This window comes from Cnephaeus nilssonii (genome assembly GCF_951640355.1).
Source record: "Cnephaeus nilssonii genome assembly, chromosome: 12".
In the NCBI taxonomy this organism is placed as follows: domain Eukaryota; kingdom Metazoa; phylum Chordata; class Mammalia; order Chiroptera; family Vespertilionidae; genus Cnephaeus; species Cnephaeus nilssonii.
Genome location: NC_137083.1, coordinates 52,024,298 through 52,051,112, shown reverse-complemented (window position 1 = coordinate 52,051,112; position 26,815 = coordinate 52,024,298). Strand labels below are relative to the sequence as shown.

At 39.1% G+C, this 26,815-nt stretch overlaps 1 protein-coding gene and 1 pseudogene across 2 annotated transcripts; one reads left to right on the top strand and one right to left on the bottom strand.

The window, feature by feature from the left end:
• Nucleotides 1–5,850: 5,850 nt before the first annotated feature.
• On the bottom strand, nt 5,851–10,323 carry PRSS37 (serine protease 37; the record flags this gene model as incomplete). Its single annotated transcript, XM_079785732.1, has 5 exons — nt 5,851–5,991; nt 6,557–6,689; nt 7,293–7,550; nt 9,283–9,424; nt 10,290–10,323. 5 exons carry the CDS (start codon nt 10,321–10,323, stop codon nt 5,851–5,853), a joined length of 708 nt encoding a protein of 235 aa, XP_079641858.1.
• A 3,674-nt stretch (nt 10,324–13,997) lies between these two features.
• Nucleotides 13,998–22,117, top strand: LOC307108074 (putative inactive serine protease 58; annotated as a pseudogene). The gene is made up of 5 exons: nt 13,998–14,034; nt 15,640–15,781; nt 20,118–20,365; nt 21,412–21,548; nt 21,947–22,117. The product of its transcript is annotated as a putative inactive serine protease 58 (transcript).
• The last annotated feature ends 4,698 nt before the right edge of the window (nt 22,118–26,815 follow it).

The following is a 26,815-nucleotide window of genomic DNA, read 5'->3' as shown; positions in this document are numbered from 1 at the left end:
TATTTTTAGTAGCAGGATGAATTTTTCATTATGCCATGGCTATGTTTACGCAGATGTCCTTTGTGACCAACTGTTGTAATGATAATAATAGTACCTAGTATTTTTTTAGGACTTTACATTTTATCAAGTATTATTATATATAGTCCATAATTTTATTACGTTTTAATAGCAACTCTATGCAGTTAGTGATGCTAAGCCCATTTTATAGACAAAAAGCCTTCGGCTGGAGTGATGATTGGCTCAAGATAATCAACTATCAGCTGGTAAAAATGCAGGTAAAACTGTCCCAGAATTTTGGATGCCAAGTTTTGTTGTGTATTCCAGTAAATCTTAAGTCCCTCTTATTCATACTTGGAAGAATTTATGCTAGCCTTAGCCTGTGCAATTCTCAAGTTTATGAGTATTTTTAAACAGATGAAATAAGCAACTAATCTTGCAAGTTTGGTTTTGGCCTGGCAGTCAAGGTCAAATCATGACAGATGGACATTTTTAAGACTTGCTTTCCTAGGGATAAAACACTTGCATTTTCCCAGTCACCTTTTGGGATTGGATTTCCTTCCCTTTCTGAACCTGATTTAGCTCATGATGGGTATGAGGCTGCTTTGTGTTTTACCCAAGAAAACAAATCTGGAGGCAAATCTGTCTTCTTGACTTGATTCCTATGTAATTAAATCTTTTATAGTTTGCATTCTCAGAGCTGCAGCGCTGCAGTTGGCTCCATGTGCACGTGTATGTACATATTACTAGTATTCCTTTCTATCATGGGGTATGATCTGTGATGATGTGGTCCATGGGAGGACTGAAAAAGATTTAAATGGTGTAGAAAGGTAGAAAATGAAGTGTGGCACTTGCCCATTCTACTCTCTAGTATGTCTCACTGGCCAAATATAGTCATATTTTACCATTTGCCTTAGTTCTTCCAGTGATTATTTTCACAATTCTAAGTAATAATATTTGCTTCTCTTATTTGGTTTTATCAACATTGAACTGTAACTTCTGAATCCCATTCATTAAAGTTGGGGGAGTATCTCAATCCCACATCTGTTCCCCTCTCCTAAATTTGATTAGTTTTATTTATTTGTCATTCTGCCAATCATTCATTTTAAAACTTTAAGTACTATGTTTTTAAACTTTATTTATTTGAACCACAACTTATGATACTATCTGCAGAATCTGAATTATGTTGAAGGAAGTAATTGGTGCTTCAATTCTCCTATACTTCTCCCAGGACCCAATTCATTTGTTCAACTTCATATGAGATAATAAACCTGTTGGAAGAGAATAGGCTATCTCAAAGAATCCATGGGAAGGCCAGAGAGTCAGTGTCAGTATGGGAACTAAGAGGGTTTAAACCACTGAGAACACAACCAAGTCACTGTACAGGACTGATACTGGCACCCCCCCCCCCCCCCCCCCCCCGCCCCTCACACACACACATTGCACCTGTCAGCATTGGGCCTGGACACTGCCACTGCCTCTGTGAATGGGTCCTTTATGTCACAACTCCAAGGTCCAACATCCTGGCCATGGACCTCTGGTTGGCTGACGATGGTAGGTTACAATCCTGCCCTAGTGTACAGCCCTAGTGGACAAGTCTGATTCCCCTTCAGCTTCTGAATTATGTATTTTTAAATTCGATGAAAGAAAGTACTCAACAATTAGATTAAGCAGCAGAATCGACACAGCTGATGATGAATTGATGAATGGGAAGGCCAGTTCAAATAACTCTCTTAGAAGGTATTGGGAAGTAATAAAGAGATGGAACATGTAAAAGAGAAGAAAAGCTGTTTGACACATAGAAATAACAGGGTGGGTAGGAGCAGCGCCTAAATCAAAGAACTTGTTTCTTTGAGCTCTTCTGGCAGTGATTCTGACAGTGAAGGTGTCAACGTGAAGGAGGAAGAAGCACATTACTCCAGAAAAAGCTATAAAGAAGCAAAAGACAGGTGAAACTTCAAGAGCTCTGCCATCTTCCAAACAGAGCTGCAGCAGCAGACAGGGTAACATGTCTCAGGTTGTGAAAACGAGGTACGTCATTGGGGACTTTAAAGGAAAAGGCCTATATTAGAGAATACTGGGTGGATCCAGAAAGTGAACTGAAACCTGGAATAAAGGTGTGTGTTTTTTTTAAGTCCTGAGCAATGGAGCCAGCGGAAGGAAAGGATTGTTGACTGACTGACTATATAGTAAGAAACGGTGAAATCAGAGCCATACAAAATCTGCACTGTTTTAGTTGTTTTTATCTGTCTTTTTACGTTGGCTTTTGTTTTCTAAACGTTGTTTTCCAAGCTATTGTATGTTTGGATTGCAGAACAATTTGCAGTAATACTTTTTGTTAATGTGCTTTATTAAAAATGTTCTGAGTGAAGCTAATTGTCAACTTTATTAAGGAGGATTGCTTTGTGCCCACCACCTAGTGTAAAATAAAATCAAATAATAAAAAAAGATAAAAGAAATAACAGGGTAAGTGTCTGTGTAACTGGATTCCCAGAAGGAGATGTTAAAAATGAAAAGAAGGAATAAAGTATTTGAAGAATTAATGACCAAGAATTGCACTGAGTAAATACAGATAAAACAAATAAATAAATAAAAATGAAAAAAAACTAGATTGAAAAGGCTCACAGGATGTGAAACAAGATGAATAAGTTGGGACAGAACCCTTCACTCTTATGCACATTATGGGAAAACTTAAGAATATCAAAGATAAAAGGAAAGTTTATAGAATTTTACGAAAGAGCAGATCCAGAATCAGACTGACCTCAGCAGACTGCAGGTCAACAAGATTCTGCATTACATTTTATTCTAGTAAATGTTTTATTCTTAATTTCAAATGACACCAAGAAGAAAAGCTTAGAAATGTTTTTCTGACTAAAATAAAATATCTTTGGGCTTTAAAATGTGTGTGTGTGTGTGTGTGTGTGTGTGTGTGTGTGTGTGTGTGTAAAATGAATATATATATTCATACAATAGAATATTATTCAGCCATAAAAAGGGAAGAAGTTCTCATACATGCTACAACATAGATACAAATTGAAAACATAATGCTAAGTGAAAAAAGCCTGTCATAAAAGACTATAAGTATCATATGATTCCATTTACTATATAAAAGGTCCAGAATAGGAAAATCTATAGTGATTGAAAGTAGATTAGTGGTTTCCAGGGGCAAGATATAGAGAAAATGGGTAGTGATTGCTTATGTGTGTAGGGATTCTTTAGGGATCATGAAAATATTCTAAAATTAAATCGTGGTGATAATTGCTTAACTCTATATGAAAAAACACTGAATTTACACTCAAAGACATATTAAAGACATTAAAGACATAAAGATTGTTGCAATGTTTTAAAGGTAGAACTGGCAGGATTTAGCTACAGAATGGATATGAGATATCAGAGAAGAGAGGAATCAAAAGTCATTCTGTTCCATGCCTCTGGACCTATTTTGTTTGTCAGTTTATTATGTTCATTAGATTCTACTCCTAAGTAAGATCATGTGATATTTGTCTTTTTCTTAATGGCTTATTTCACTCAATATATCTCAGGGGTGGAGGGAGATGGGAAAGGATTAACCAAAGAACTTATATACCTATATGCATAACCAATAAATACAGACAGTAGTGTGGTGAAGGCCAGGGTGGGGCAGGGGCTGGGAGGAGAGAGAAAAAGGGGGGGAGGGGATTGAGGGACATCTGTAATACGGTTGACAACAATAATAAAAAAGGCTAATAATATTGAAAAAATACATTGAAAATTCCATCAGACAGTCTTATAAATTTTTTTTTCAACAGTCATACCACTTTTTAAAGAATTTTAAAATGAGGGGAAAAAAGTGATTCGAACATTTTTGGCTTTAGTAACTTTCAGGGTCATCAGCTTATCTGGGGAAGGCAGTGGGTGAAGTATATTGATCTGGGGGTAAGATTTTGGAGTTTTGTTTTGGACAAGTTATATCTGAGATGTTTATTAGAGATGCTGAGTAGAGAGCTGAACATATGAGACTGGAAGTCAAGGGAAATGATCAAACTGGAGATGTACATTTGGGAGTTGTTAGATTAAATATGGTGTTTAAAATCCTAAGACTGGTATAGATCAATAAGGAAGTGAGTGTATATAGATAAAAGAAGAAGTCCAAGACTAAAACTCGGGAACTCTGATGTTGAGAGATTATAGAGATATGGTGGCATCAGTAAAGGACACTGGAAAGAAGTAGCTGGTGGACAAAAGATCATGATGTCCTGGAGGCCAAGAACAGGAAGAGGAAATGACTAACTTTGTCAAATGATGCTGATAATATCAAGCAAAAGGAGAGCTGAGAATTGACCTTTAGGTTTAAAAATATACAAGTCATTGGTGATTTAGAAAGAGCAGTTTTAGAGGGGGCTGAAGTCCCTATTTCCTTGCTAGTTGGTGGCTGAGGGTCCTTCTCAGTTTCTAGAGACTATTCTCATTTCTTGCCTTGCAGCTTCCTTCTTCCATCTTCAAAGGCTACAATGATGGGTCAGGCCCTTCTCATGCTTTGAATCTCTACGGCCTCTTTTTCTGTTGTTACATCTCTCTGGCCAAATATTCTGCCTTCCTCTTCTACTTTGAAGGGCCCCTGTGATTACATTGGTTTACCCAGATAATCCAGGATAATCTCCCCATTTTAATGTCCATAAACATAAGCACATCTGCAGAGCTGAATTTTTCCATGTAAGATACCATATTCATGGGTTCTTGGGGTTAGGGTGTGGACATTTTTATGAGGGGCATTTTTATGCCTCACACAGAAGTCATTAAAGTATAGGTTGTACTTTAAACCTTCAGAATAGAAAATATTGCCCAAGGATATGGTGTGATTGCTTCCTGTATCTTCTTTTGGGAGATTATTTTACCCATCCTTGTCCTATATGCCCCAATCTCTTGCGTATTTAGAATTCCAGATTTGGGATATCTGGATAGGCATTTTACCAAGTTCTCAACAGGAGGACTGGTACCTACTTTCTTGACCTTGTTAATCTCATGATCTGTGGCTAAGTCCAATTTCTACCCATCCTTCACCTTCTCTCAGCCATCTCTGCCTCTTGGGCTCTGCTGCTGCCCTGAGCGTATGCTCTCCTTATATGTAGGTGACTTATTCACCTCGCTCTGGAACTGCCAGCCTCCTTTTTTACTTGATTCATGGCTGTTGACTCTTTCCTGGAGTTCCGTTTTTTGCTTCCTGTCCATCCACTAGCTCTCTCCCTGCTGCATGCTGCAGACAGTACATTAGTGGAATCAAGCATGACTATTTGTAGGAAAGCTTACTCCTGCACCCAGGGTCTGAGCCCCAAGTGAGAGCTTCAAGCCCTTTGAATGATAAAAAGAAGTAGCAGGAAAATAAAAGACAACATCTGTTGTGATGCCACATGGACTCTCCTGTAATTTTGAGGGTAAGAGCATGGGATTGAGAATCTGACATATTGGGGTTCCACTCCGGGATCTGATATCTACCAGCTATGGACAATGTTAAGTTACCACTTTAAGTCCTAATTTTCTCATTTATAATGTCGGGATAAAAGATAACCTCAAAGGTTTGTTATGAGCATTAAATGAGATAGTAGATGACCCCCAATCCGGTGTAACAAGTGCTCACTTCATCTTTTTTAAAATAATTTATTGTTTAAGGTATTACGGATAGTAGTACATATGTCTCCTTCCCCCCCCCCCATTGATCTCACTTCATCTTTTTTCCTGGTTCTTCCCATCAAAGAAGAAAACATAGGCTACTTGTGTGATGCCTCCAGATATTTCTATCTGGACACTTTTATTTTGAGTTTGGGGGAAATAGCAGAGTCGGGTGTGGAGCTGGTGGGCTGCAGAGCGAGTAGGGTCTCATTTGTCTTTAGTGGTGTTCTCAATCCAGGGTATATATTTGTAAACATTGGTGTAGATGCCGACATCCCCGCCCATGAAGTGTCCGACCTCGATCCCCTGGAGCTTGTTTTTGCAGATGACAGTAGCGACAGCCACTTCCTGTCAGAGATGGTGCAGAGAGAGGCACAGAGAGAGAGATGGTCAGATTTTTTCCTCAAAGGAGCCCTCTAGTCCCCAACTTGGGCGAGCCCTGCCTAGAGGTAGCATGCTGGGGCATCACCAGAGCACTGAATTGGGAGACAGGAAGCTCTAGACATACATCTGGCTTTGCTCTCATTAGCCTTGTGTGATCTTGAGAAAGTTAGAGAAAAACCTCTTTAGAACTCACATGTAAAATGAGTCAAACCCCATTTATTTGAACTGGTGAAGCCAGCATCAATTTCTGAAAAGTGTAAATTATTTTTGCCAGCAATGCCCATTTTCACTTGCAGCTATGAGAATAAAAGTATTATGAACTGCAGGCCCGACACAAAGCCCTTAAATGAATAGAGACATTTGTAAGGAGAGCCCATTACTGAAGAAACAGTGGGGCTTGCTGCAGCCTTATCAGATTCTCAACAAATTTGAGATGATGAAAACTTTCTATCTCTTTTTTAAATATCAGGATTAAGTGGTTAACTAGATACATACATTTTCATGAAAGCTAAAATAAAGGAAAGATTACCCCAAAAATTCGGCTGAACACTTTGACAAATTTCACACATAAGGCGTTCCTGTGGCTTCTTCCTTGCTCGGTTGTCTGGCACTCTTTATCAGACATCACGGGGGCCTCCAGGGTCTGCCTCAGGTCCGGGTGCCTGCCTGAGGGGAGAAGGGAGAGAGAACCCTTCCTGTTCACAGCTGGTACTTAGCCCTTCCACCCTCTGCTGCAGCCGGGGTTCTGGTTGTGTGTCTGAGAAAAAGGAGAAGTAAGAAAAGGGGAGGATATGATCCTGGACATTTATGAGAGTCAATCCTGAGGATTTTGAAATAGCATTTATATCTCTGTAAAAAGCACAGTTTTCTTTCTACTCTGTGTCCAGGCTTGGAGGAATACGAGGTGACCTGACTCAAGTCCTCAGAGGTCTCCTCTGCATATTAACGAGCCTGTACGAGAGGGAGGAGCACAATCCCTTTAATATGAATCCTGCTTCTGACAATCAGGACCCTTGTCCTATGTGCAGTGAGATGGCCTGTGATCCAGCTGCTAAAGCCCTAAAGAGGCAATGGGGCATCAGACATCCTGGCAAAGGAGGAGCTTTGGACTTCTAGGGTAGGGGGTCTCTTTTTGCCAGGTTGCTCCTGTAGTCTCTCCCTCCCCCCAATCCTCCCAATCTCCTCCCCTCTCTCCTCATCTCTACAGACATGAGTGATCTTCTTGAGGGATAATTGATGGCCCTGACTTGCTGTGAGAGGTGCACTCACCACTGTTGTCATGGCTCCAGTCCAGACCTGAAAGCAGACAGACGGTGCCTGGCCGGACGTTGCTGGTGGCGAGGGCGAGAGGCTGGACTTTGTGGCTGAAGTTGGCTGACTTGGCCAGCTTAATGAGCATGAGGTCATCCTGGGGGTAGCTATCACTAAAGTTCCAGTAGCGGATAATATTGATGGGGCTAATGGTCTGCTCTGTCCCATCTTTGACTCTGATCCTGAAATTTCCCAGCAACACTTTCAGATTTCTGGAGGGAGAGGGTTTGGAAGTAATCACTGTCATCACCATCATCATCATTGTCATCATCATCACCATCACCATCACCATCACTATCACCATCACCTTCACCAAAGCTGATATTGAATGTCACAATGTGCCAGGTACTCTGCCAAGTACTGTGCCAGGGACTCCATCTGGATTCTGGGTTACTTCATTTAATATTCACAACAAACTAATGAATGAATTCTATTTTTAATCCCCATTTTTCAGATGAAGTCACCCTTAGTCCCACAGCCAGTGGCGGAGCATTTAACTTCTATATTTTTATGTAGAGTCTTTAATGGGGAGGAGAGGGAGATTGTGCATGGATGACTTGTATGCATGCATATAAGCATAACCAATGGACACAGACAGTAGGGGAGTGAGGGCCTGTGCTGGGGGACGGGGGGGGGGGGGAGCAGGCGGGGAGAGGTCAATGGGGGAAAAGGGAGACATATGTAATACTTGCAACAATAAAGAATGAAAAAAAATTGTGCACAGCACAGATATATTATTTCCCTTCTTTCCAGCGCCAACCTATCCAGTTGGGCATTTCTGTTCTGGCAGAAGTAAGAGAATGGGATGACCTGAATGTTGGATAGCTCCTGTTTGCTTCATCAGATCCACTCCCAGCCCTACTTTGTCCTGCTCTGTACCTTTGTAGCATATGTTGATTTAAATCAATGGGTTTTGGTTAGTAGGAAGCACTAGAAGTAACCAGAGGAATAAGTGTGAGGTTGGAGTATTTATCCTCCTGGCTCCTTTCCTACATGGTTTCCACAGATTGGCTGTTGGCTGTGTCTCATGAGGAAAAGTTATAACTCATATAAGGTGGTCTTTTTATAAAATGATTTCTTTAGCTCTCCTTCCCTCTCTCCTCACCCCTTTAGGTCCCCTCCCTCTCTCCTCACCCCTTTAGGTCTAGGGGTAGCAACTGCATCTTTCTTTGTTTTTTGTTAATCCTCACCAGAGGATATTTTTCTATTGATTTTTAGAGAGAGTGGAAGGAAGGGGGAGAGACAGACAGAGAGAGAAATATCCATGTGACAGAGACACATTGATGGGTTGCCTCCTGCACTCACCCCAACCCTGGGGAAAGGTATCGAATCTGCAACAGAGGTATATGGCCCTTTACCATAATTAAACCTGCAATCTTTCAGTTCATGGGCCGATGCTCTGTCCACTGAGCCAAACCAGCTAAGGCTGCACCTTTCAAATACTAACCATGGGAGTACTGAACTATTCTTTGTGTTTTTCCTATTTCCCTTGTCCATACCTTTGTTGTTAGTTCTTTTTAAAAATTCTCCTCAATTTATCCAGTTTGAGTGCATCATAAGTTATCTGCTGGTCCTTAACTTATCAAACACATATTGTCAGTACAAAACTTGAGAAAAATGATGAGAGGTTGAGGCATATAATATCTACAACATACAACAGGGTTCTTCAATGGCAGCACTATTGACATTTTGGGCTAGGTGATTATGTGTTGTGGGGGCTGTCCTGTACATTGTAGATGTTTAGCAGCATCCTTGCTCTGGCTTCTGTTCACTAGATAGATGCCAATAGCACAGCCACCCCTACCCCCAATTCCATTGTGACAATCAAATATATCTTTGGACTTTGCCAAATGTGCCCTGGCGGGAAAGTTGCCTCTATTTGAGAACCACTGATACAGAATGAGTAGTAGCTGTTTTGGAAGGGTGGGGATGCCCAACACTCACGGTAGGTAGCAGTGAGCTGGGGCCAGCACCCAGTTTTTTTTGATGAGGACACCCACACAGGGGTTGAAGTGAGACTTGAGGTAAGCCAAATAGGGAGCATGGTCTTCTTTCTGCACAGACGAGTGAGTGGAGAAAAATGCTCCTGAGAAAACAAAATGTCTTCGTATATAAGACATTCTTATAACAAATAATACCATCAATAACTTCCTAGTTGAAAAGGAATATATACAGTTTTAAAGAAGTAATTGGCCAGGAAATGTTTGACATTTTTTCCTAATAAAAATATAAATTGAAATGACATACCATTTTATATAATATTTACAATAATCATTTTTGTTTAATGTTGATAAGATTAAATCAAGGAAAGTACAATGAGAAGAACTCTCATTCACTGTTTGTAGGAATGTGAATTGATTCTTACTTTTTGAAAAATAATTTAGAAATAGGTATCAAAAATTATAAATGGTTCATCACCTGTGATCTAATAGTTCCAGCCCCAAGAATCCATTCTACTAAAATAATTAGATGTAGAAAAAATTATGAATAAATATGCTCATTTTAGCACTCTTTATAGTAGCTAAACATTGGAAACCTAAATATCCAATACAGTAATGTTGGACATTGAAATGAAAAAGTACATGTACAAATGGAGCATCATACATATTAAATTGTATAAATAATATTTATAAATATGGAACAGCAAAGGAAATATTGGTAAGTTTAAGTTAAAAATAATTAAATCCAGTAATTCAATGGTCTAAAATAAGAAAAGCAACAAATAAACCATTTAAATGCAAAAATATATAAATAAAGTTTGGGAGTAAATTCAAACCAACTATTAGCACTGAAAGCCCTTGAATGGGGCATAGGAAGGGAAAACCCTAATTCTGCTCATGACCCTTTCTCTTGACTCTTTTTTTGCACCCTCTACACACTCTGCATCTGCCTTACTCCATCCTACATAACCCATGTCTTTCAGGATAGATTAGAAGGTCATGGATACATACCAACAAGGACACTCAAATAGAAGATAAATTTCATAGCAATCTAAATCTTTCCCTGTGACATGTAGGAGAAGATCAGTAGAGTATGGAACTTTTTCAGCTCAGTCTTCTTGAGAACACCTGGTAGAATCAGTGGATATGGTTAGGCATGGGGACGCACAATGGCAATGAGATTGGAAAGCAGCTCTTGGCTTAAATGGGGACAGAAGAGGGTTCCACTTAGACAGATGGAGGCCCTTCTGCACCAGGGAAGGAGGGGACTGTACCTCTCTATTGGGGTCTTTCAGGGAAGGAAGGAAAAAGAAACCTATCTCTTTAGATTTCTGGATCCAGGTTTCTCTATCTGCTGTTCCTAAAAGCCCATCTGACTAAAAGTAGTTCAGCTGTCTGTGGGAAAGGGAGCTTTAGACTCAGGACTTATATTCTCCATGGAGTGTCTGAGGCCAGGACTATAGGGGACAGGATTCTGCACCTTAGCTCAAGAAGACAGTGTCCCCAAGTTTGCTCTGAACCCCCTAGTAGTTATTTATACTTTCACTCAGCCCCTCCCTTCTTTATTACATTAGCTTCATCTTTCCCTGGGGTTACTATTTCATCACTCGGTCATCACCACCAACTTAGTTTGACCATCCTGATCAACAGTTTTGAGCTAAGAAAATCCTGTATAATAAAGAGGTAATATGCAAATGGCCATTACATCGTGATGGTAACAACCTATCAGCAAGAGGGTGGGGCAGCGAGCTACAAGTGGCAAGAGCTACAGAAGGGTGGGGTAGCCAGCTGAGGCAAGCGGCAGCGAGCTACTTGAACACTGATTCGTGTGCAGGGCCACTAGTATAGGAATAAAAAGCATTCATAGAGCAGTTATTTTGACATTTGGAAAATGGTTTGAATTCTAGATTACATCAGCTATAGGATCTACTATATGTACATGACAATTAAGAAGGCAGGATCTCTAAGTGGTTTTTTTAACCTAATGAAAAGATTTCTCAGCCAATTATCTGCCTCTTTCATCTTGGAATAATTGGGAATACACTTTAACAAGAAAAAGAGCAATAATGCTGACAGCTAACACCCATAGAATGCTTACTGAATCCTAGGCACTGAACTAAGTTCTTTAGAGACATTGTTAGTAGTAATTTTATATTAAGTTACTCTAATATAATGTAAATTACACTTTGTATCACTATAAACCTTTAAATTTTCTTAAGCCCACAATCTCATTTCAATGTCACAGCTGGGGAAAGAGGAGACAGGGCTGGGCTGATATAATTTTTTTTTCTGGAGCTGTAGGTGACACCTGAAACAGGGAGAATTTAATTTTCTCAAAATCACACAGGACTGGAAAGACTAGAAGTCAAATCTGGGTCTTACTGGATAAACACAGCTTTTCAAGCACATACTCTAGGCTGCAACTAATCAACCAGCATTCATGAATCTTGGAAAACTACACAAAGTTCCCTCACACCAAGTCCCTTGAGTGTGAAATGAAAAGCAGATGTGGCACATACTTTTGCAATGAACACAGAGGTACATTGTGGAGAGGGCTGCTTAAGGAAATGCAGTTGGGGCAAAAGTAGGTTTAAGGTTGTAGGTACATGAAACACAGAGCTTATTCTTGTATTACTATTTATTAATTATTGTATTATTTTCCATAAGAGCAATTGTAAACCTACTTTTGCCCTACCCTGGATACTGAGGTCCAAGACAGCATGGAGTTGTGGAAGGTTTCCTGTGGTGTAGGATGGACGTAGTTAACACAGGTGAAAAGTTGAGAAAGAGACATACTTATTCGGAGGTTGTTTCTCCCAGATATTTTGGAAATACTATGGGCTAGGACAGGAGTGGGAGGCCTGGTTTGGGAGTGTGAGATCTAAGAGCAGAAAAGCGGGGCACTATCTAGGGAAAGATCTCTAAAAACAATAGATTTTTCTGGAGGAGGTTAGCACTGGGGACTCCGACCTCTCTATGAGTTTCAAATTGATATCTCTAGCCCAGACTTCCAATCCCACATCTTCATATGCCTCTTAGAAGCCATTGTTGGCATCTTCGTTAGGCCCCTGACATTTAGCATGTTAAAATTACACCCCTCATTTCTCCAGCCTTTCAGATTCACTCTTTTATCTGTTTTCCTTATTTTAGGAGATAAATCTACCTTTCACTCGTTTGGTTTCTCTCTTTTTCTCACCACTCAGTCCCCAAATCCTCCCTATTTTGAGGAATCCCTAAAATCTACCCATATCTTCCCATTCTCACTGCTGTCATTCTAATCTAGGTCATAAACTTGTCTCCCATGAGCTAATGTATGTGACCATCCACTGTTTCCCAAATTGACTTTCTCTCTGACTCAGAATTGTTTTTTCTCTAAAATCCAAATGAGGTCATATTAGTCTTCTTAAAACTCTTTGGTAGTTCCCTACTGCCTAAAGAATAAACCCGAGCATGGTTTAGGGACCGCCCTTGATCCTCATCTCATTTTGTCTTTGTCAGCCTTTCTTTTCATCCCTCTTTGACACCCCTTTCCCACCTGGCCAGCCTATGCACTTTTTTTTTGAGGCCTACCAAACTTAATGTGAGTTTTCTTTTTTAAATATTAATAACTTTAGCCCTTAACTCATCCTTAAGCTTATGAATCCCATTCATTTTTTCCCTTTTTGTTTTAGGTTATTGATAGTTCTTAAAGCTTCTCTTTGAAAAATTAACTTTAGAATTTTATGGATGGGTAGATGGTATGTATGTGTGTGAGATATTCAACATTTTCTCATATGTTTGTAAATTAGTTGTTATTAAGTTCTTTGTCTATAACTGTTATTATAGCTTCTCTGTACATATGGAGACATATCTGTCCCCAGCCTTATTCCACAGAATATCTCAAGTTTATGGGACTCTAAATCTATTATTGTTTTATTCTGCCATCTGGTTTACCATTTAAGTAATATTCCTGTCATATTTTGCCACCAAAATAAAATTTAAAAAGGAAGATAGAAAATTCAGAGAGAGAGAAAGAGAGAGAGAAAGAGAGAGAGAGAGAGAGAGAGAGAGAGAGAGAGAGCAAGTGAGCGTAAGCGGGCCATGTCTGAGGGGACAGTGTGATGGGTATTGGTTGGGAACTTTTATTCAAATTGATATCTGTGGTTGTGTAGTATGGATATGTACAAGTGAAGCAGTTTTGAGCAGGGGTGGGCTGAGTGTGACATATGCATAAAGGGGAGGTGAGTCAGTGTCACACAGAGGGGTGGTGACAGCTCTGCTTCATCAGAGTAGTCCAGAACAGAGAGGGGTCAATGGGACATGTAGAGGTAGGGGTGCAAGTCACACACTGTGGGGAAGGAACTGGTGAAAAAACTGAGAGGCAAGGGAATGAACTTGGGATGAATTTTTAACTCCACAGAAGGTTAATTGACTCCTACTTTGGAATTCTTTCCCCTAGATGAGGTGGATAAAGCTAAAATCCTAGGAACTCATCATTCCATAGGGTGGATTTTTACTTAGGCTGAGAAGATTTCTATATCTACTGTCCTGTTTTACACTGAGGCTCAAGACCAGAAAGAGAGCCCTTGAGACTACAAACTTGTATAGAGTCCTCATCCTGGTTCAATCTCCTGCACCTCCTCCCACTGAATCCCCACACAGGTTATAAGTTCTATCCCTGCTTTGTGCCTACAAGTTTCCACTTCATCCTTATCTTCAGAACAGGATTCAGGCATCAACATGAAGTGTGTCCTATTAACCTTACTGATGGTGACTGGTGAGTGACGGCCAAGTTGATTAGGACTCTGTTGGGGGGTGGGGTGAGGTTTGGAGCTTGTTGGAGAGGGAGAGCTGGTGGATCAGGAACATGGAAGTTTGGGAAGTAGGTAACATACCAGTCATTTTCTGTACAGGTTCAGTGATTTGTTGTATCTAACTACACCTTTTTATTATGGGCTTAAAACCTCCTCTGAATGTCTGATAACCTTCTTTGGTTGAAACATGGAGGATGTCAGAAGGGAGGATGGAGATAGGATCCTGGAAGAGGGCATAGAAATTTATAAAAGAAAATAAAAAGCAAAGACAGCAGGTATTTTGCTGTGTGATTCAAAAGGAAAAAGTAGATTTTTGGGGGAGGCTTTAAAATGTGTAATAAATAATAAAAGTCAAATCACCACCACCACCATAAAAGCATATCCTATATAATAAAGAGGTAATATGCAAATGGTTGTTACACTGTGACTCGTAATGACCAAACAGCAGGAGGGTGGGGCAGAGAGCTATGTGTGGCAGAGAGCTATGAGTGGTGGTGGGCCGGGTGGCCCCCTGAGGCAAGTGGCAGTGAGCTACTTGTGCATGGATTCGTGCAGAGGGCTACTAGTACTTATATAATGGACACTGCCCTGTTTTCTACATATTAACTCATTTTATTCTTATTAAAACTTTTTGAGATAAGTATTATTGTTCTTATTTAGTTGATAAGAAACTGAGGCACAGAGAAATTATCTTGCCCATAATGAAATTAGTATGGCTCTGTAATTAATCAATAATGCTCTTCTACTTAATAGTTAAGTGGCATTGGACAAATACCCTAACCTCTCTGAACCTCAGTTTTCTTATATGAAAAATGGGAAAAATAATGTCTGTCTTTTAATGATATGTAATGCTTCCTAAACCTATAGTAGACTGACTGAAGTTAAGTGCAGTAGGGGATGGGTAGGTTGTTTCACTCACACAGAGGAACCAGCAAGTGTGAAGGTCATGAAGTGGGACATACTTAACAAAAAGACCACCCCTATTGCTGGGTGCAGAGGAAGGAATAAGATTAAGAGTTATATAGTATAGAGGGTCTTCTAGCCTTGCTTTTAGAAATGATTCCCTTAGAGTCATGATGTCTGGTCCTAGAGCATCCCTACAATTGACTAGTAGGAAAAGTCAGGGAGCTGTGGCTGGATAGAACTAAGAAATAGTAAGATTTTAAGAGACTGGAAATGAGCAAGGATGTCTGGAAAGAAGTAGGGAAGTCAGGTAGAGAATAAGTGCATACATCGGGTTTGGAATCAGATACACTGAAGTCTGAATCCTTGAACCACCATAATCCACTATTTGTATGGCCTCAAGGAACTTTCCTAATGTTAAGTTCTTAATCTGTAAAGTAATATAAAATGTATCTACCCTACAAAAAAAAAATCTAAAAGTATGGGAAGTGCTTAGTACAGTGTTTTTATTGTATGGTTTTCTAGTACCATAGTATGGGGCCCACGTTATTAATAAGTGGTAAATACTGATATGGACTGACACTGGCATCCTAAAATCTCCATAACCAGCCCGTTTCCTTTAATCAGCTGGGTTATCTGTTGATTCTCTTCTCTCTGTGTCCCAGGTGTTGTTCCATTTATTAGTGAAGATACGGAAGACTTAGGTCATATGCTGTACTTATTATATCTGAAATCTAGTTACCAGCCCTGTGTGGGGACTCTGATTGCCCCTCGGTGGGTGGTGACAGCAGCACACTGCTTCTTACCGTAAGTACTGAGGGTCAGTCCCCTCTGCTCTAAAGCTCCAAAGCTGGGCCTCAATACTACTTGTGCTGGTCAGGAAATCCTAGGCCTATGATGGTCCAGGAGAGCTCAGCTAATCAGATAACATTTGACCAAGGAACATCCCATATTCTTATGTTTAACATGTCCAGAAGGAAAAATAATGTGGTATAATACCTTAATGTATGTAAAATTAATTCTGCAAATCATTCTTAATATTTTTAAGATTCATCCAAAGTGTTAAGCATGTGATTATATTTCATTTTTATTTGTTGTATAATATTTCAGTTCAAATGTCCCACAACTTGTTCATTCTTTTCTTAACAGACATTTGAGTTATTTCTAGTTTCTGTTATTTTGAACAGTGTTACTGTAAGCATATTTGTACCATGCACCTTAAAGAATATTTTGTGTATATATCTGCAATATTTATATGTGTTGGTGGGTACCCATATTGATTTATATCTGCAAGTATACCTGTTGCATAACTCTAGAGTAAACACAGTAGTCCCCCCTTATCCATGGTTTTGCTTTTCATGGTCTCAGTGACCTGTGGTCAACTGCAGTTTGAAAATATTAAATGGAAAGTTTCAGAAATAAACAATTCATAAGTTTTAAATTGTGCACCTGTTCTGAGTAGCATGATGAAATCTGGTGCCATTCCATTTTGTCCTGCCCAGTATATATATGGCTTGGTGCTATCTGCAGCTTGTCATCCACTGGGAGTCTTGGAACATATTGCCCATGGGTAAGGGGAGACTACTATAATTAGGAGTGGGATTGTTGGGCTATAGAGGATGCAAATATTAGCTTTTACACATCCTCCAGTAATTTATTCTGCCAACATTGGGTATTGTCCAACTTTTGTTGTTGTTGCTGACTATCAAATATCTTATTATGCTCCTAATTTTATTACCTTTATTAGTAATGATGATTAGCATTTTATTTCTCCTCCTCCTTCTGCCAATAATGTTTCTTTTAGGAAATATCTTTCTTTAAAATTTATCTTTATTGTTGGAAGTATACAGCTGTCCCCCTCTTCTCTCTTCATTGACTCCCTTCTTCCCCCCCACCCTGCTCACCCCCCTCAGGCCTTCACAACATTATTGTCTGTGTCTATGGGTTATGCATGTAAGTTCTTTGGTTAATGTCTTCCTGCTCCTCCACCCCCCTTCCCTGAGATTCATCAGTCTCTTCCATGTCTCTGTATCTATTTTGTGCATCAGTTTATTTTGTTTATTAGATACCACATTTAAGTGAGATCATGTGATACTTGTTTTTCTCTGAGTGGCTTATTTTGCTTAGCATAATACTCTCCAGGTCTCTGCTTGCTGTCTCAAAGGGTAAGAGATCTTTCTTTTTTTTTTTTTTTTTATAGCTGCATAGTATTCAATTCTATAAATGTACCACAATACTTTTATCCATTTATCTACGAATGGGCATTTGTTCTGTTTAAAACGACAATGAGGTATAACCTTACACCTGCCAGAATGGCTACCATAAACAAATCAACAAACAACAAGCAGTGACTACTCTTTTGAATATTTGTGTATTGAATTTTTTAAAAATTGCTTTGTAGGACTTTGACAAATGCTCTAGTTATTTCTCTTTTGTCAGTTGAATATATTTTGAAATTTTCTTCTTCCAGTTTGTGGCTTGATCTCCTTTTTATGATGTATTTTGATGAATAAGAGTCTTAACTCTGATATAATTCAATTTAATACTTGAATTATCAATCTTTATTTGTGGTTACTGGGTATTGATTGTGCTTAGTTGAAAATATTCATTATGACCTTAAGATCAGAAATATAGTTCTTTAAATTTACTTCTACAGATTTTAAAGCTTTAATTTCATATTTAAATACATCATTTGGAATTGATTTTTATGAATTGTGTGAAATAGGAATCCAATTTTATTTTTTTAGCAGAGTAAACCAAATATCCAAATATGATTTATCTAACAGTTCCCTCTTTCCCTGGTGATCTGCAATGCTGCTCCTGTATCTATCTGTCTGTTTCTGGACTCTCTATGCTGTTCTATTGTTTTAGTTATTTTTGGACCAATACCACAATGTCATAATAATTATATCTCTATCATGAATGTATGACATCTGATAGGGTAGACCAGCCATCTTATTCTAAATCAGGAACACCTAGGTATTCTTTTAAATAAATTTTAAAATCAACTTGTCAAGTTCAATTAAAAATTCTGTTGGAATTTATTTAGAATTGCTTTGATTCTTTATGTTAGTTGGGAAGAACTTTATTCATTTTAATATGTATATTTAATGCAACAAGGTCTAAATTTAAAAAATATCCTAATGCCCTCCTCGTGTCCCTTCTCACTTATATGCCATCAATGTTGTTTTTCCACCATAGTTTATTTAAAAAAATATATTTATTGATTTTTTTACAGAGAGGAAGGGAGAGGGATAGAGAGTTAGAAACATCGATCAGCTGCCTCCAGCACACCCTCTACTGGGGATGTGCCCGCAACTAAGGTATGTGCCCTTGATCGGAATCGAACCTGGGACCCCTCAGTCCGCAGGCCGACGCTCTATCTACTGAGCCATACCGGTTAGGGCCATAGTTTAGTTTTTTATGCCATTGAGTTATTTTAAGCCCCAATTCACTCAACATAATTTACCTGAGTCATCTGTTTATCATGAATTCTCTCCAATATAAACTTCTGTATTTACTTGCAAACATCTTTTATGGCAAATTAAAGTAGTTTCTTAAGAGAAGGTAAAAAGGGAAATTAAGGGAGAAAAGAAAATATAAGAGGGGACACATTTTATATAGCTATTAACACTGTAAATGTGAGTGATTTTTCTTCTACAAGAAAGGAGAGTAATCTTAGAAGCAGAAAAAGCCAATTTGACAAACACAGACATACAAGAGAGCTGCTATAGCTGATTTACACAATAAGTTGGATCTAACAATTCCATCATGTCGAATAATTAAAACATCAATTCTTATTAATTCCCAGGGATGAAAATGGAGGAGGTGATCCATTAAGTGATTTCTCATTTAGACAGACAAGAGAGACTCTTATCACGAGGGTTTATTCCCTTTTTGTTCTAATGTATCTCTCAAATGAACAATCTTGCTCTTGTCAAAAGTTCCTCAAAGTAGCCACTGCAATTTCTTGACAGCCTATTTGAATGGGAAATTATGCCCTTTAGAGTGATATCATGTGAACTTATATATGAAGGAAGCACATGTTTGGTACAGATGACCAAACAGACTGATAAGATCCAAGGAGAACTGCGATAGTCAGTAAAACAACTTGACCAAAGACCTGTCATCCCCACCTGAGGCCCAGAAAAATCCTTTACTCCAAGCAGGTGAAAATAGGACAGTAGTTCTCAGGGACACAAAAACATGACAAAGGAAAGCTCTTGTAATGTACAATGTCTTGTAAAATTGACCCAAGGCAAAGTTTATCAAAAGGATGCTGCTTTGATGAGATCTTCTAAACTTGTCAGTCCATGGTCTTTGCTCAAGGATGGACTTATCAGGCCCATTTCTGTCTTATCCCTTTAGACTTTATCTTATAAACTCCCAACAAAGTTACAAGAACAGACTGAGAGACAAATGGTATTGTTGTTAGGAGACAAAGTAAACTTGACATTTTGGAGTTCAACAAAAAAGTGGTGCTCAGTTACCAATGTGTTGCTTACCTTACCTTCATGGTTGGAGAGACCCCTGAGTGAAAGACTCAGGGAGGTGTCCTGTTCTGAAACCAGAGTGTTGAGCCAGGATAGTAAGTAGATCTCAAATGGATCTCAGTGGAACATCCAGGATTTTTTTACTATTGTTCTCCTAAAGGACCACCAGAAAACCTTGTTGATCCAGCAAAGTTTTGATAGAGTTGTAAAGCATAGTGTATTCAGGCGAGCCTCCCTAACTTAAAAATATTTCAACTCTCTAAGCTTTCTTTGTACAATCTCACATTTCTTGTTCCCTCCCATCAAAGGAGCTTCCCTAATAGAACCTACTACTTTCATAGAAGCCTTGACAACCCATTTGCATGCATCTTTCAACTTTCTTGGTCTTGAATTGGAACTACTCTCTGGAATTATGCTAAGAGTAGAGCCCAATCACATCATAGGCTATGGAAATGGCACCTTATTGAATTTACATAATGCACAACCTTCATGGTAGCTACACATAAAAGATCAATTGGACAAAGATGAGAAGAGAAGGTGGAATGGGTAATTATAGAAGGAGATCTATGTGTGTGTATGTGTGTGTGAGTGAGAGAGAGATTAGCCTTGTGATGTGTGATACTATCATTTTTCCCCCCTTAATTTTCTAGAGATCTCCAGGTCATCTTTTTTGGTGGTTCTCAAAGTTTTCAAGACTTTACAGGGGAGATTATACCTTATGAGAAGATCTTCATTCACCCAAACTTCACTGCCACTTCTCCTAAAAATGACCTCATGCTGATAAAGTTGTCTGTACCTTTCACCTTTGTCACTGAGTTTTTTCAGTTGCCTACTCTTGTGAATAATGAAGTTAAAGATTGCTTGGTTCACACCTGGTTACAGGGTGAAGATTATTTTGGTGAGTGACTGTCAAAAGGAAGAGTTAGTTGTATTCTTGGATATATTCACACCTTCAGACCTCTGAGGAATTAGGGAAAGGAATTGAAATTTATAGGCCCAGTGCCAGATTTCTAAGCACATGTACGAAACTAGAAATGGAGCAACTATATTGACTCTCTAAAGTAGAAGAGGGGGGGGGGTCTCCTTTAGGGCTTTGAGAATCAAATCCTAAATCAAGGGGTCACATGTATATATCATATTGGCACATGCAGCAGGGGGCTAGGATGCAGTATCTATGCTTGAGTGTTGGTTCTGCCATTTATTATAGGGTTATGGACACATTATTTAACTTATTTTAATCTTAACTTGAAAATGTGTGAAAATCATATTTTCCCTTTGTCTAACAGAGTAATATTGTTATTACAACATCAACAATAGATACCATTTATTGAGCACTAATTATGTACTAGGCACTAAGTCCCCTCCACGTATTAATTCAGTTGTCATCATACATCATGTTTTCTTAGGATTTATATCTTTTAAGCGAGAAAACCAAGACTCGGGGAGATTAATTCATTGTCCATGGTAATACACTTGGTGATGGCAAAGCTTGGATTCAGATCTTGCTTGCTCATTGATGATAAACTGAGCAGGAGGACATGTTTAATCCATGATGTGTTACATCAGTTCTTCTCTGCATTTCTTTTTTTTGTTGTTGCCAATCCTCATCCAAGGATATTTTTTCCCATTGATTTTTAGAGAGAATAGAAGAGAGTGAGGGGGAGAGAGAAACATCAAAGTGAGAGAGACACATTGATTGGTTGCCTCCCTCCCTTATGTGCCCCAACTGGGGCTTGGGTTTGAACCTACAACCCAGGTACATGCCCTTGACCTGGAATTTAACCCATTATCCTTCAGAGTGCAGGCTGATACTCTAACCACTTAGATACACCAGCCAGGGCTACAGTCTATTTTAACCAAGAATAAGCCCCAAAAGAGGAGGAGGCAGGATGCCTTATGAAAATGCAGACAGGAATGGAAGTATCTCTTATTTCTTGTGCTCAGGAAATCAAGACTATGACCTGCACAACATTCGTATACAATTGAATCCTCATTTAGACTGCACAAAATTACTGGGTGAAAAATTCCTTGAAGACATGTTCTGTATGCGAAACAAAGTAGGAAGCCAAGAGGCATGCCAGGTAACTTTCCTTATTTCATTTTTATATATGTAGCTTTTCTTCCTGGGTTTGTGTCTCTGTTACCACTCATCCTTTGTCGAGGCTGTGGAATTTACAGTCAGCCTAAGAGCTCTGAGAGCAAGGAGCTGAAGAAGGATGACTCTCTATCCTCTTCCCTGTGTTAGAGGTGAGAGAAATAGATATTCTGTGAATTCAAAGCTATTTTCCAGCTACTGCTTTGAAATTTCTGTCTCTATGGGTTACTGGGGGTAGTTAATACAGTGAAGAGAAGCCTTCAAAATATTTTCTTATTTCCTTGGCTCATTTGCATGGCAAATACAGTGGCTTTCACTTTTGTTCAGGTGTTGAGGAATTCTCAGGTGGGAGGGAAGTTCTGATCGCTCTACTCTGTCTGGCAGGTGGTCACAGCTGCACCAGTCATATGTGGCTATGAATTACAAGGAGTTATGTCTTGGGCAACTGGATGTATTCTGACAGGACACACTATTGTCTTCACTGACCTCTCCAGCTACAGTGCATGGATCAAGAACATTATTTCTACGAAATAAGCTGATCTGGAGCTCCACTGACACCTTACATCCCAACTGACCCATGGCAACCACATTATGCATCTCAGTCCCAGGCTGTCCTAGGATCTAGGCTTGGTTGAAGTTTCAAAAGAGATCAGTGATGACACCTGGGTGTTGGCATGGCTCTAGTTTCTTTAACTGCTTTCTTGCTTATCCCCAACTCATGAATACCTGCTTATAACATTGAAAACATGAGTGTTGGTGTCAAGAAGTGGAGGTCACCCAAGAAGCTTTTGGATCCTACTAACAGCTACTTCTCTTAAAATACTCTCTGCTCTATCCTAAAAACAAAAAACAAAAAAAGACAAGGAGAAATGAGGGTCAATAACTACCAGGAGTCTATCTGGGCAACATATAAACCACATGCCACAGTATGTGAACAGTAATTTGCTAAAAATTGATTAGATGATTTAGCAATTCTTCTAAAGACCAACTGTCTATTGTGTGGGTGCACGTGTGTGCGCTTGTGTATGTCTATGGGTGGTTGTAGTTAATTTTTTTCATTAGCTACTTAAAAGATCTCCAGAATTCAAGTTTTGCTCAGGTTTGCTGAGGCTACATAAAGATCAGTATAATTTTTGGAATAAGGATTTCTTTATTTAAACAAGAGCTATAATACAAATATTATGAATATCAAGGATTTCATAAATGGTAGGGTGATTTTTTCCTAATACATTCTTACCCATAAGCTGATCCTATCATGCCAAGTTGCCACACTACTTTAAAACTTATAAAAGGGCATTTTTTTTTTTTTTTTGCCTCAGTGTGTGCTTCCTGAGTTACTGTCAAGGGGTAGAAGGTACCATCAAGAATCTGAGTAATTATATCCTGTGCATGAACTTTGAGTAATGAGACAGGAGAGCTACACAAACTCCCACTGTTCTCTCCCTGCTGGGGGCTGCTCTGAGATGTGATTTTGTCTTTCACATCTTCCTATAGCTTTGCTTCATGTCTCTCTTTGCCTCACTCCCACTTAATTCATCACCCTTACTTCCCTGGGTTTGTAACTTTCAAATAGTGTCTTTAATCCATATCTCTGCTTTCTGAAGAGCCATCTTTATTCTAATAAGGCAACTGAAGTTCAGAATCAGTCAGGGAGCTCCTGGATTTGTGTCTGGATCGCATACCAAGGCAGGTTGCCATAAATGTTTTTAAATATTTACTTTTTGGTTTGTAATTTTTTTTCACAGCACAGTAGCAAACAGTTCAAGGACCAGTATTGGTCCACACACCACACATACACAGACCTGATAATGCTAGTTCTACAGAAGCCTCACAGCCTTGAGTTCTGTTCTTATTGCCATCTCCACCCCCACCTCCGTCCCATTGGTGGACTTGAATGGTTCAGAGGATGTCAAAGGGACTTACATAACCCATCCATTTATGAATTAAGTAATTCACATTTCATTGCATTTCTTCTTTATTTGGAGATGGGATTGATGGTTTAGGACCCTGGAGCACCTGCCAGGTATTTGATATAGCATTATATTTGATGGGGGGGAATAAAAATTTGTTTCTTAGGCATTGAGATGACCTATAGATGGCTATCATATCTATAGATATTTATATTTATAGCTAGATATAAATGTATAGATATTCTAGATTATTATTTCTCCTAGACTCCATCCTGTCTTATTGAATTGAGGCCCAAAACTTTGCCACTCACACAGGAGAGGAGGTTCATTTGTAAGGGAAGTAGAAGATGTTAGGGGATGATATGAAGCTGTAGAATCATATATAGTTCTACTTTCAAAATCCAGCCTCACTATTAATTAACTGTGTGTCTGGAGGAAAGTTAAACCTTCTAAACCACACTCAGTTTTGCCATTCCACAGATGGGTAAGAATAACTACTGACTAAGGAGTCAGATTGTGGAGTCAGGCTGCTGGCATTTATATCCTGGCTTTATTATAACTTATGAGAATCTTGGGTATGTTCCCTCACCTCAGTTTTATTTTCCTTATCTATTAAAATAGAGATAATGCTACTACTACCACACCAAATAACTGTGGATTATAAATCATGTAATAAGTATCTAGTTCTTAGAAGAGGATATAGTAGATAGTAAGATCTCAATAAATGTTATAATCTCCTTTGGCAACAGGGCTATTGCATTGTTTGAATGAGATAACCTACAGCTGTAACGCCTCTGACACACAATAGGTATGCCATAAATTGAAATCATTGCTCTATCATTATTCCCTCAGAAGAACATCACTCTCTTTGAAGATCACAATACCTGTCTGCATTTATCAAAGAGCATTTGGGTTTTTAGTTGGCAAAACTTTTCTAGATATGTGCATCTGGGGACTCCATTTATTCACAAGTACATTTATTCCTCTTTTAACAAAAACTTACTGAATACTTGCACTATGTTCCATACTGCACCAGACTCTGTGAACACTGCAAAAAATGAACCCTGTCCCTGAACCAGGAACTGTGAACTAAAAGCCACGTAACTGGGATAAGACATATCCACAAATAACGACAGTGCAGTGCTGAACCTGTGAAGTTCTTGAGGAGAGGTGCTGAGTGCTTGGGAAATTCCAAGAGGAAGAGAGCACATGTAGATGGAAGAACAGCTTACTTGAGCTAGTCTATAAACTCTGGGTAAAATATTAATGAACAAAGATGGGACGAGAGGGCATTTCAAGAACCAGCATGAACAGGAGTCTGAACTCAGGGAGATAGGGATAGCATTTGGTAAGTAAGCACTAGGCAAACAGTAAGTAGTCCAGAATGGGGGGACAGTACAGGGTAAGTGAACACAGAAGATTAACTGGATATAACCGGAAGGGTAGATTGTATGAGAGAGTGTGATAGGTGATTATTAGGGTAGTTTCATTTACTCACGGTCTCACTGGTTTCTAGGAGAGGTTGTCCCTAAACACTTCTATCTCTTGCCCTACTCCCCCCTGTATTTCTAAAGGAAGGTGGAGGGATCTTTCTGCTTGTTGAGTTCAGGGACAGAGACCAAGCTCACCTCCTTTCCCCTCCCTTTTATGTGGCTCCCCTGAGAGCCAAAGACCCAGCAATTCCATGCAATGGGTTTGTAGGGGCAGAGCTAGAGAAGGGGTGCGGGTGGGGATAAGCCTGCAGCTTATTATCACTGCCTGAGGTGTATCCATCCCACCTATCCAAGCCTTATACTTTAGCCAACTTTTATCAGTGATAGGCTATTTATTTATATGTACATGTTTATCTCCATCAACTTCTCTTCCTTTTATGTGTGTTCTTGAGGATGTTTTATCACAAGACATAATCCAAAAGTATCAGTCTCCTATTAGTACAGAACAGAAAGAAACTTAGTCTCCACATTCCTCAGGATAGTAAGCAGACACCCCCACCCCTGCCCCACCCTTTTTCTCTGTGAGCCTCCTTGAATCTTCAAGGAGTTGGTCATCAGAGAAAGCAGTTTTCTCTGTTCTGCTTCAGTCTTCCAAATAAATCAGTTTGCCAGTCTTATTTGTCTTGTGTTTGACTTTGCTCAAGGTTATTTTGACAGGCAAAAGTTAAACTTTAAGACATTTTTATGTAGTCAAATCTATCACTTATGCTTCTGGGCTTTGTATCACAGTGAAAATATTTTTGTACTCCAAACTTTAAAGAAAATTTACCAATTTTCCATTTAAAAATTTTCCATTTAGCTCTTCTATTTGGAGTTTACTCTAGAATAAGATGTGTGGGGAAATGTCACTGAACATCTATTATGTGCCAAAATCAAGTGATTTCTACAGAATATTTTTGAGTCTTATAATTTCAAACTTGGTAGATTCTAAGAGATCTTCCAGAACAATTTATTATGTACAAGAAACCCTCTAGCCGAGACCGGTTTGGCTCAGTGGATAGAGCGTCGGCCTGCGGACTGAAGGGTCCCAGGTTCGAATCCGGTCAAGGGAATGTACATTGGTTGCGGGCACATCCCCGGTGCGGGGTGTGCAGGAGGCAGCTGGTCGATGTTTCTCTCTCATCGATGTTTCTAGCTCTCTACCTCTCCCTTCCTCTCTGTAAAAAATCAATAAAATATATTTAAAAAAAAAGAAACCCTCTACAAAACAGTATTTTATATTAATAATGTTCACTAGAGCAGGAATCAGGAGACCCTAGTCACTGAACCCATTTTGCCATTAAATTGCTGTGTGACCTTGAGTAAGTCATTTGACCACATATTCTCTAATATTGGTGTTGTATTATAAATCAGCGAGCCGACATGAGACTCCTTAAAAAGCCAAATTTTGGAGTCCTTTAATACACCAGCGGGCTTAGAGGAATATTGTATCCAAAGTCTAAACAAAAAACATGAAGGAAGCTCTCTCTATTTATACTTTTTTCAATCCTTTGTCTTACAAATTTGGAATGAGACTTCCGGACCTTCTGAGAAAGAAGGCCTGTGTGCTGAGAAGGGGCCATGAGACTATGTCTCAATGCCTGGTCTGGAGCCAGCACTGACAACTCTGTCTGGGGCATAGTTTATGGCCTCTCTGGAATGGGAGTAATCTTATTTTTTCCATTATTTAAGCAAGCAAACATTTACAGAAGCCAAAATAGCAGGGTTAAAATTTCAAACAGCAGTTTTTACACAAGATGGAGGTTACTATGCTTCATTAGATATTGACTATCCTACATATCAAAGAATTTTTTACTTATATGTATAAAAAACTCAATCACTTTGTAATTTCAGAACTTACTGCAAAGCTT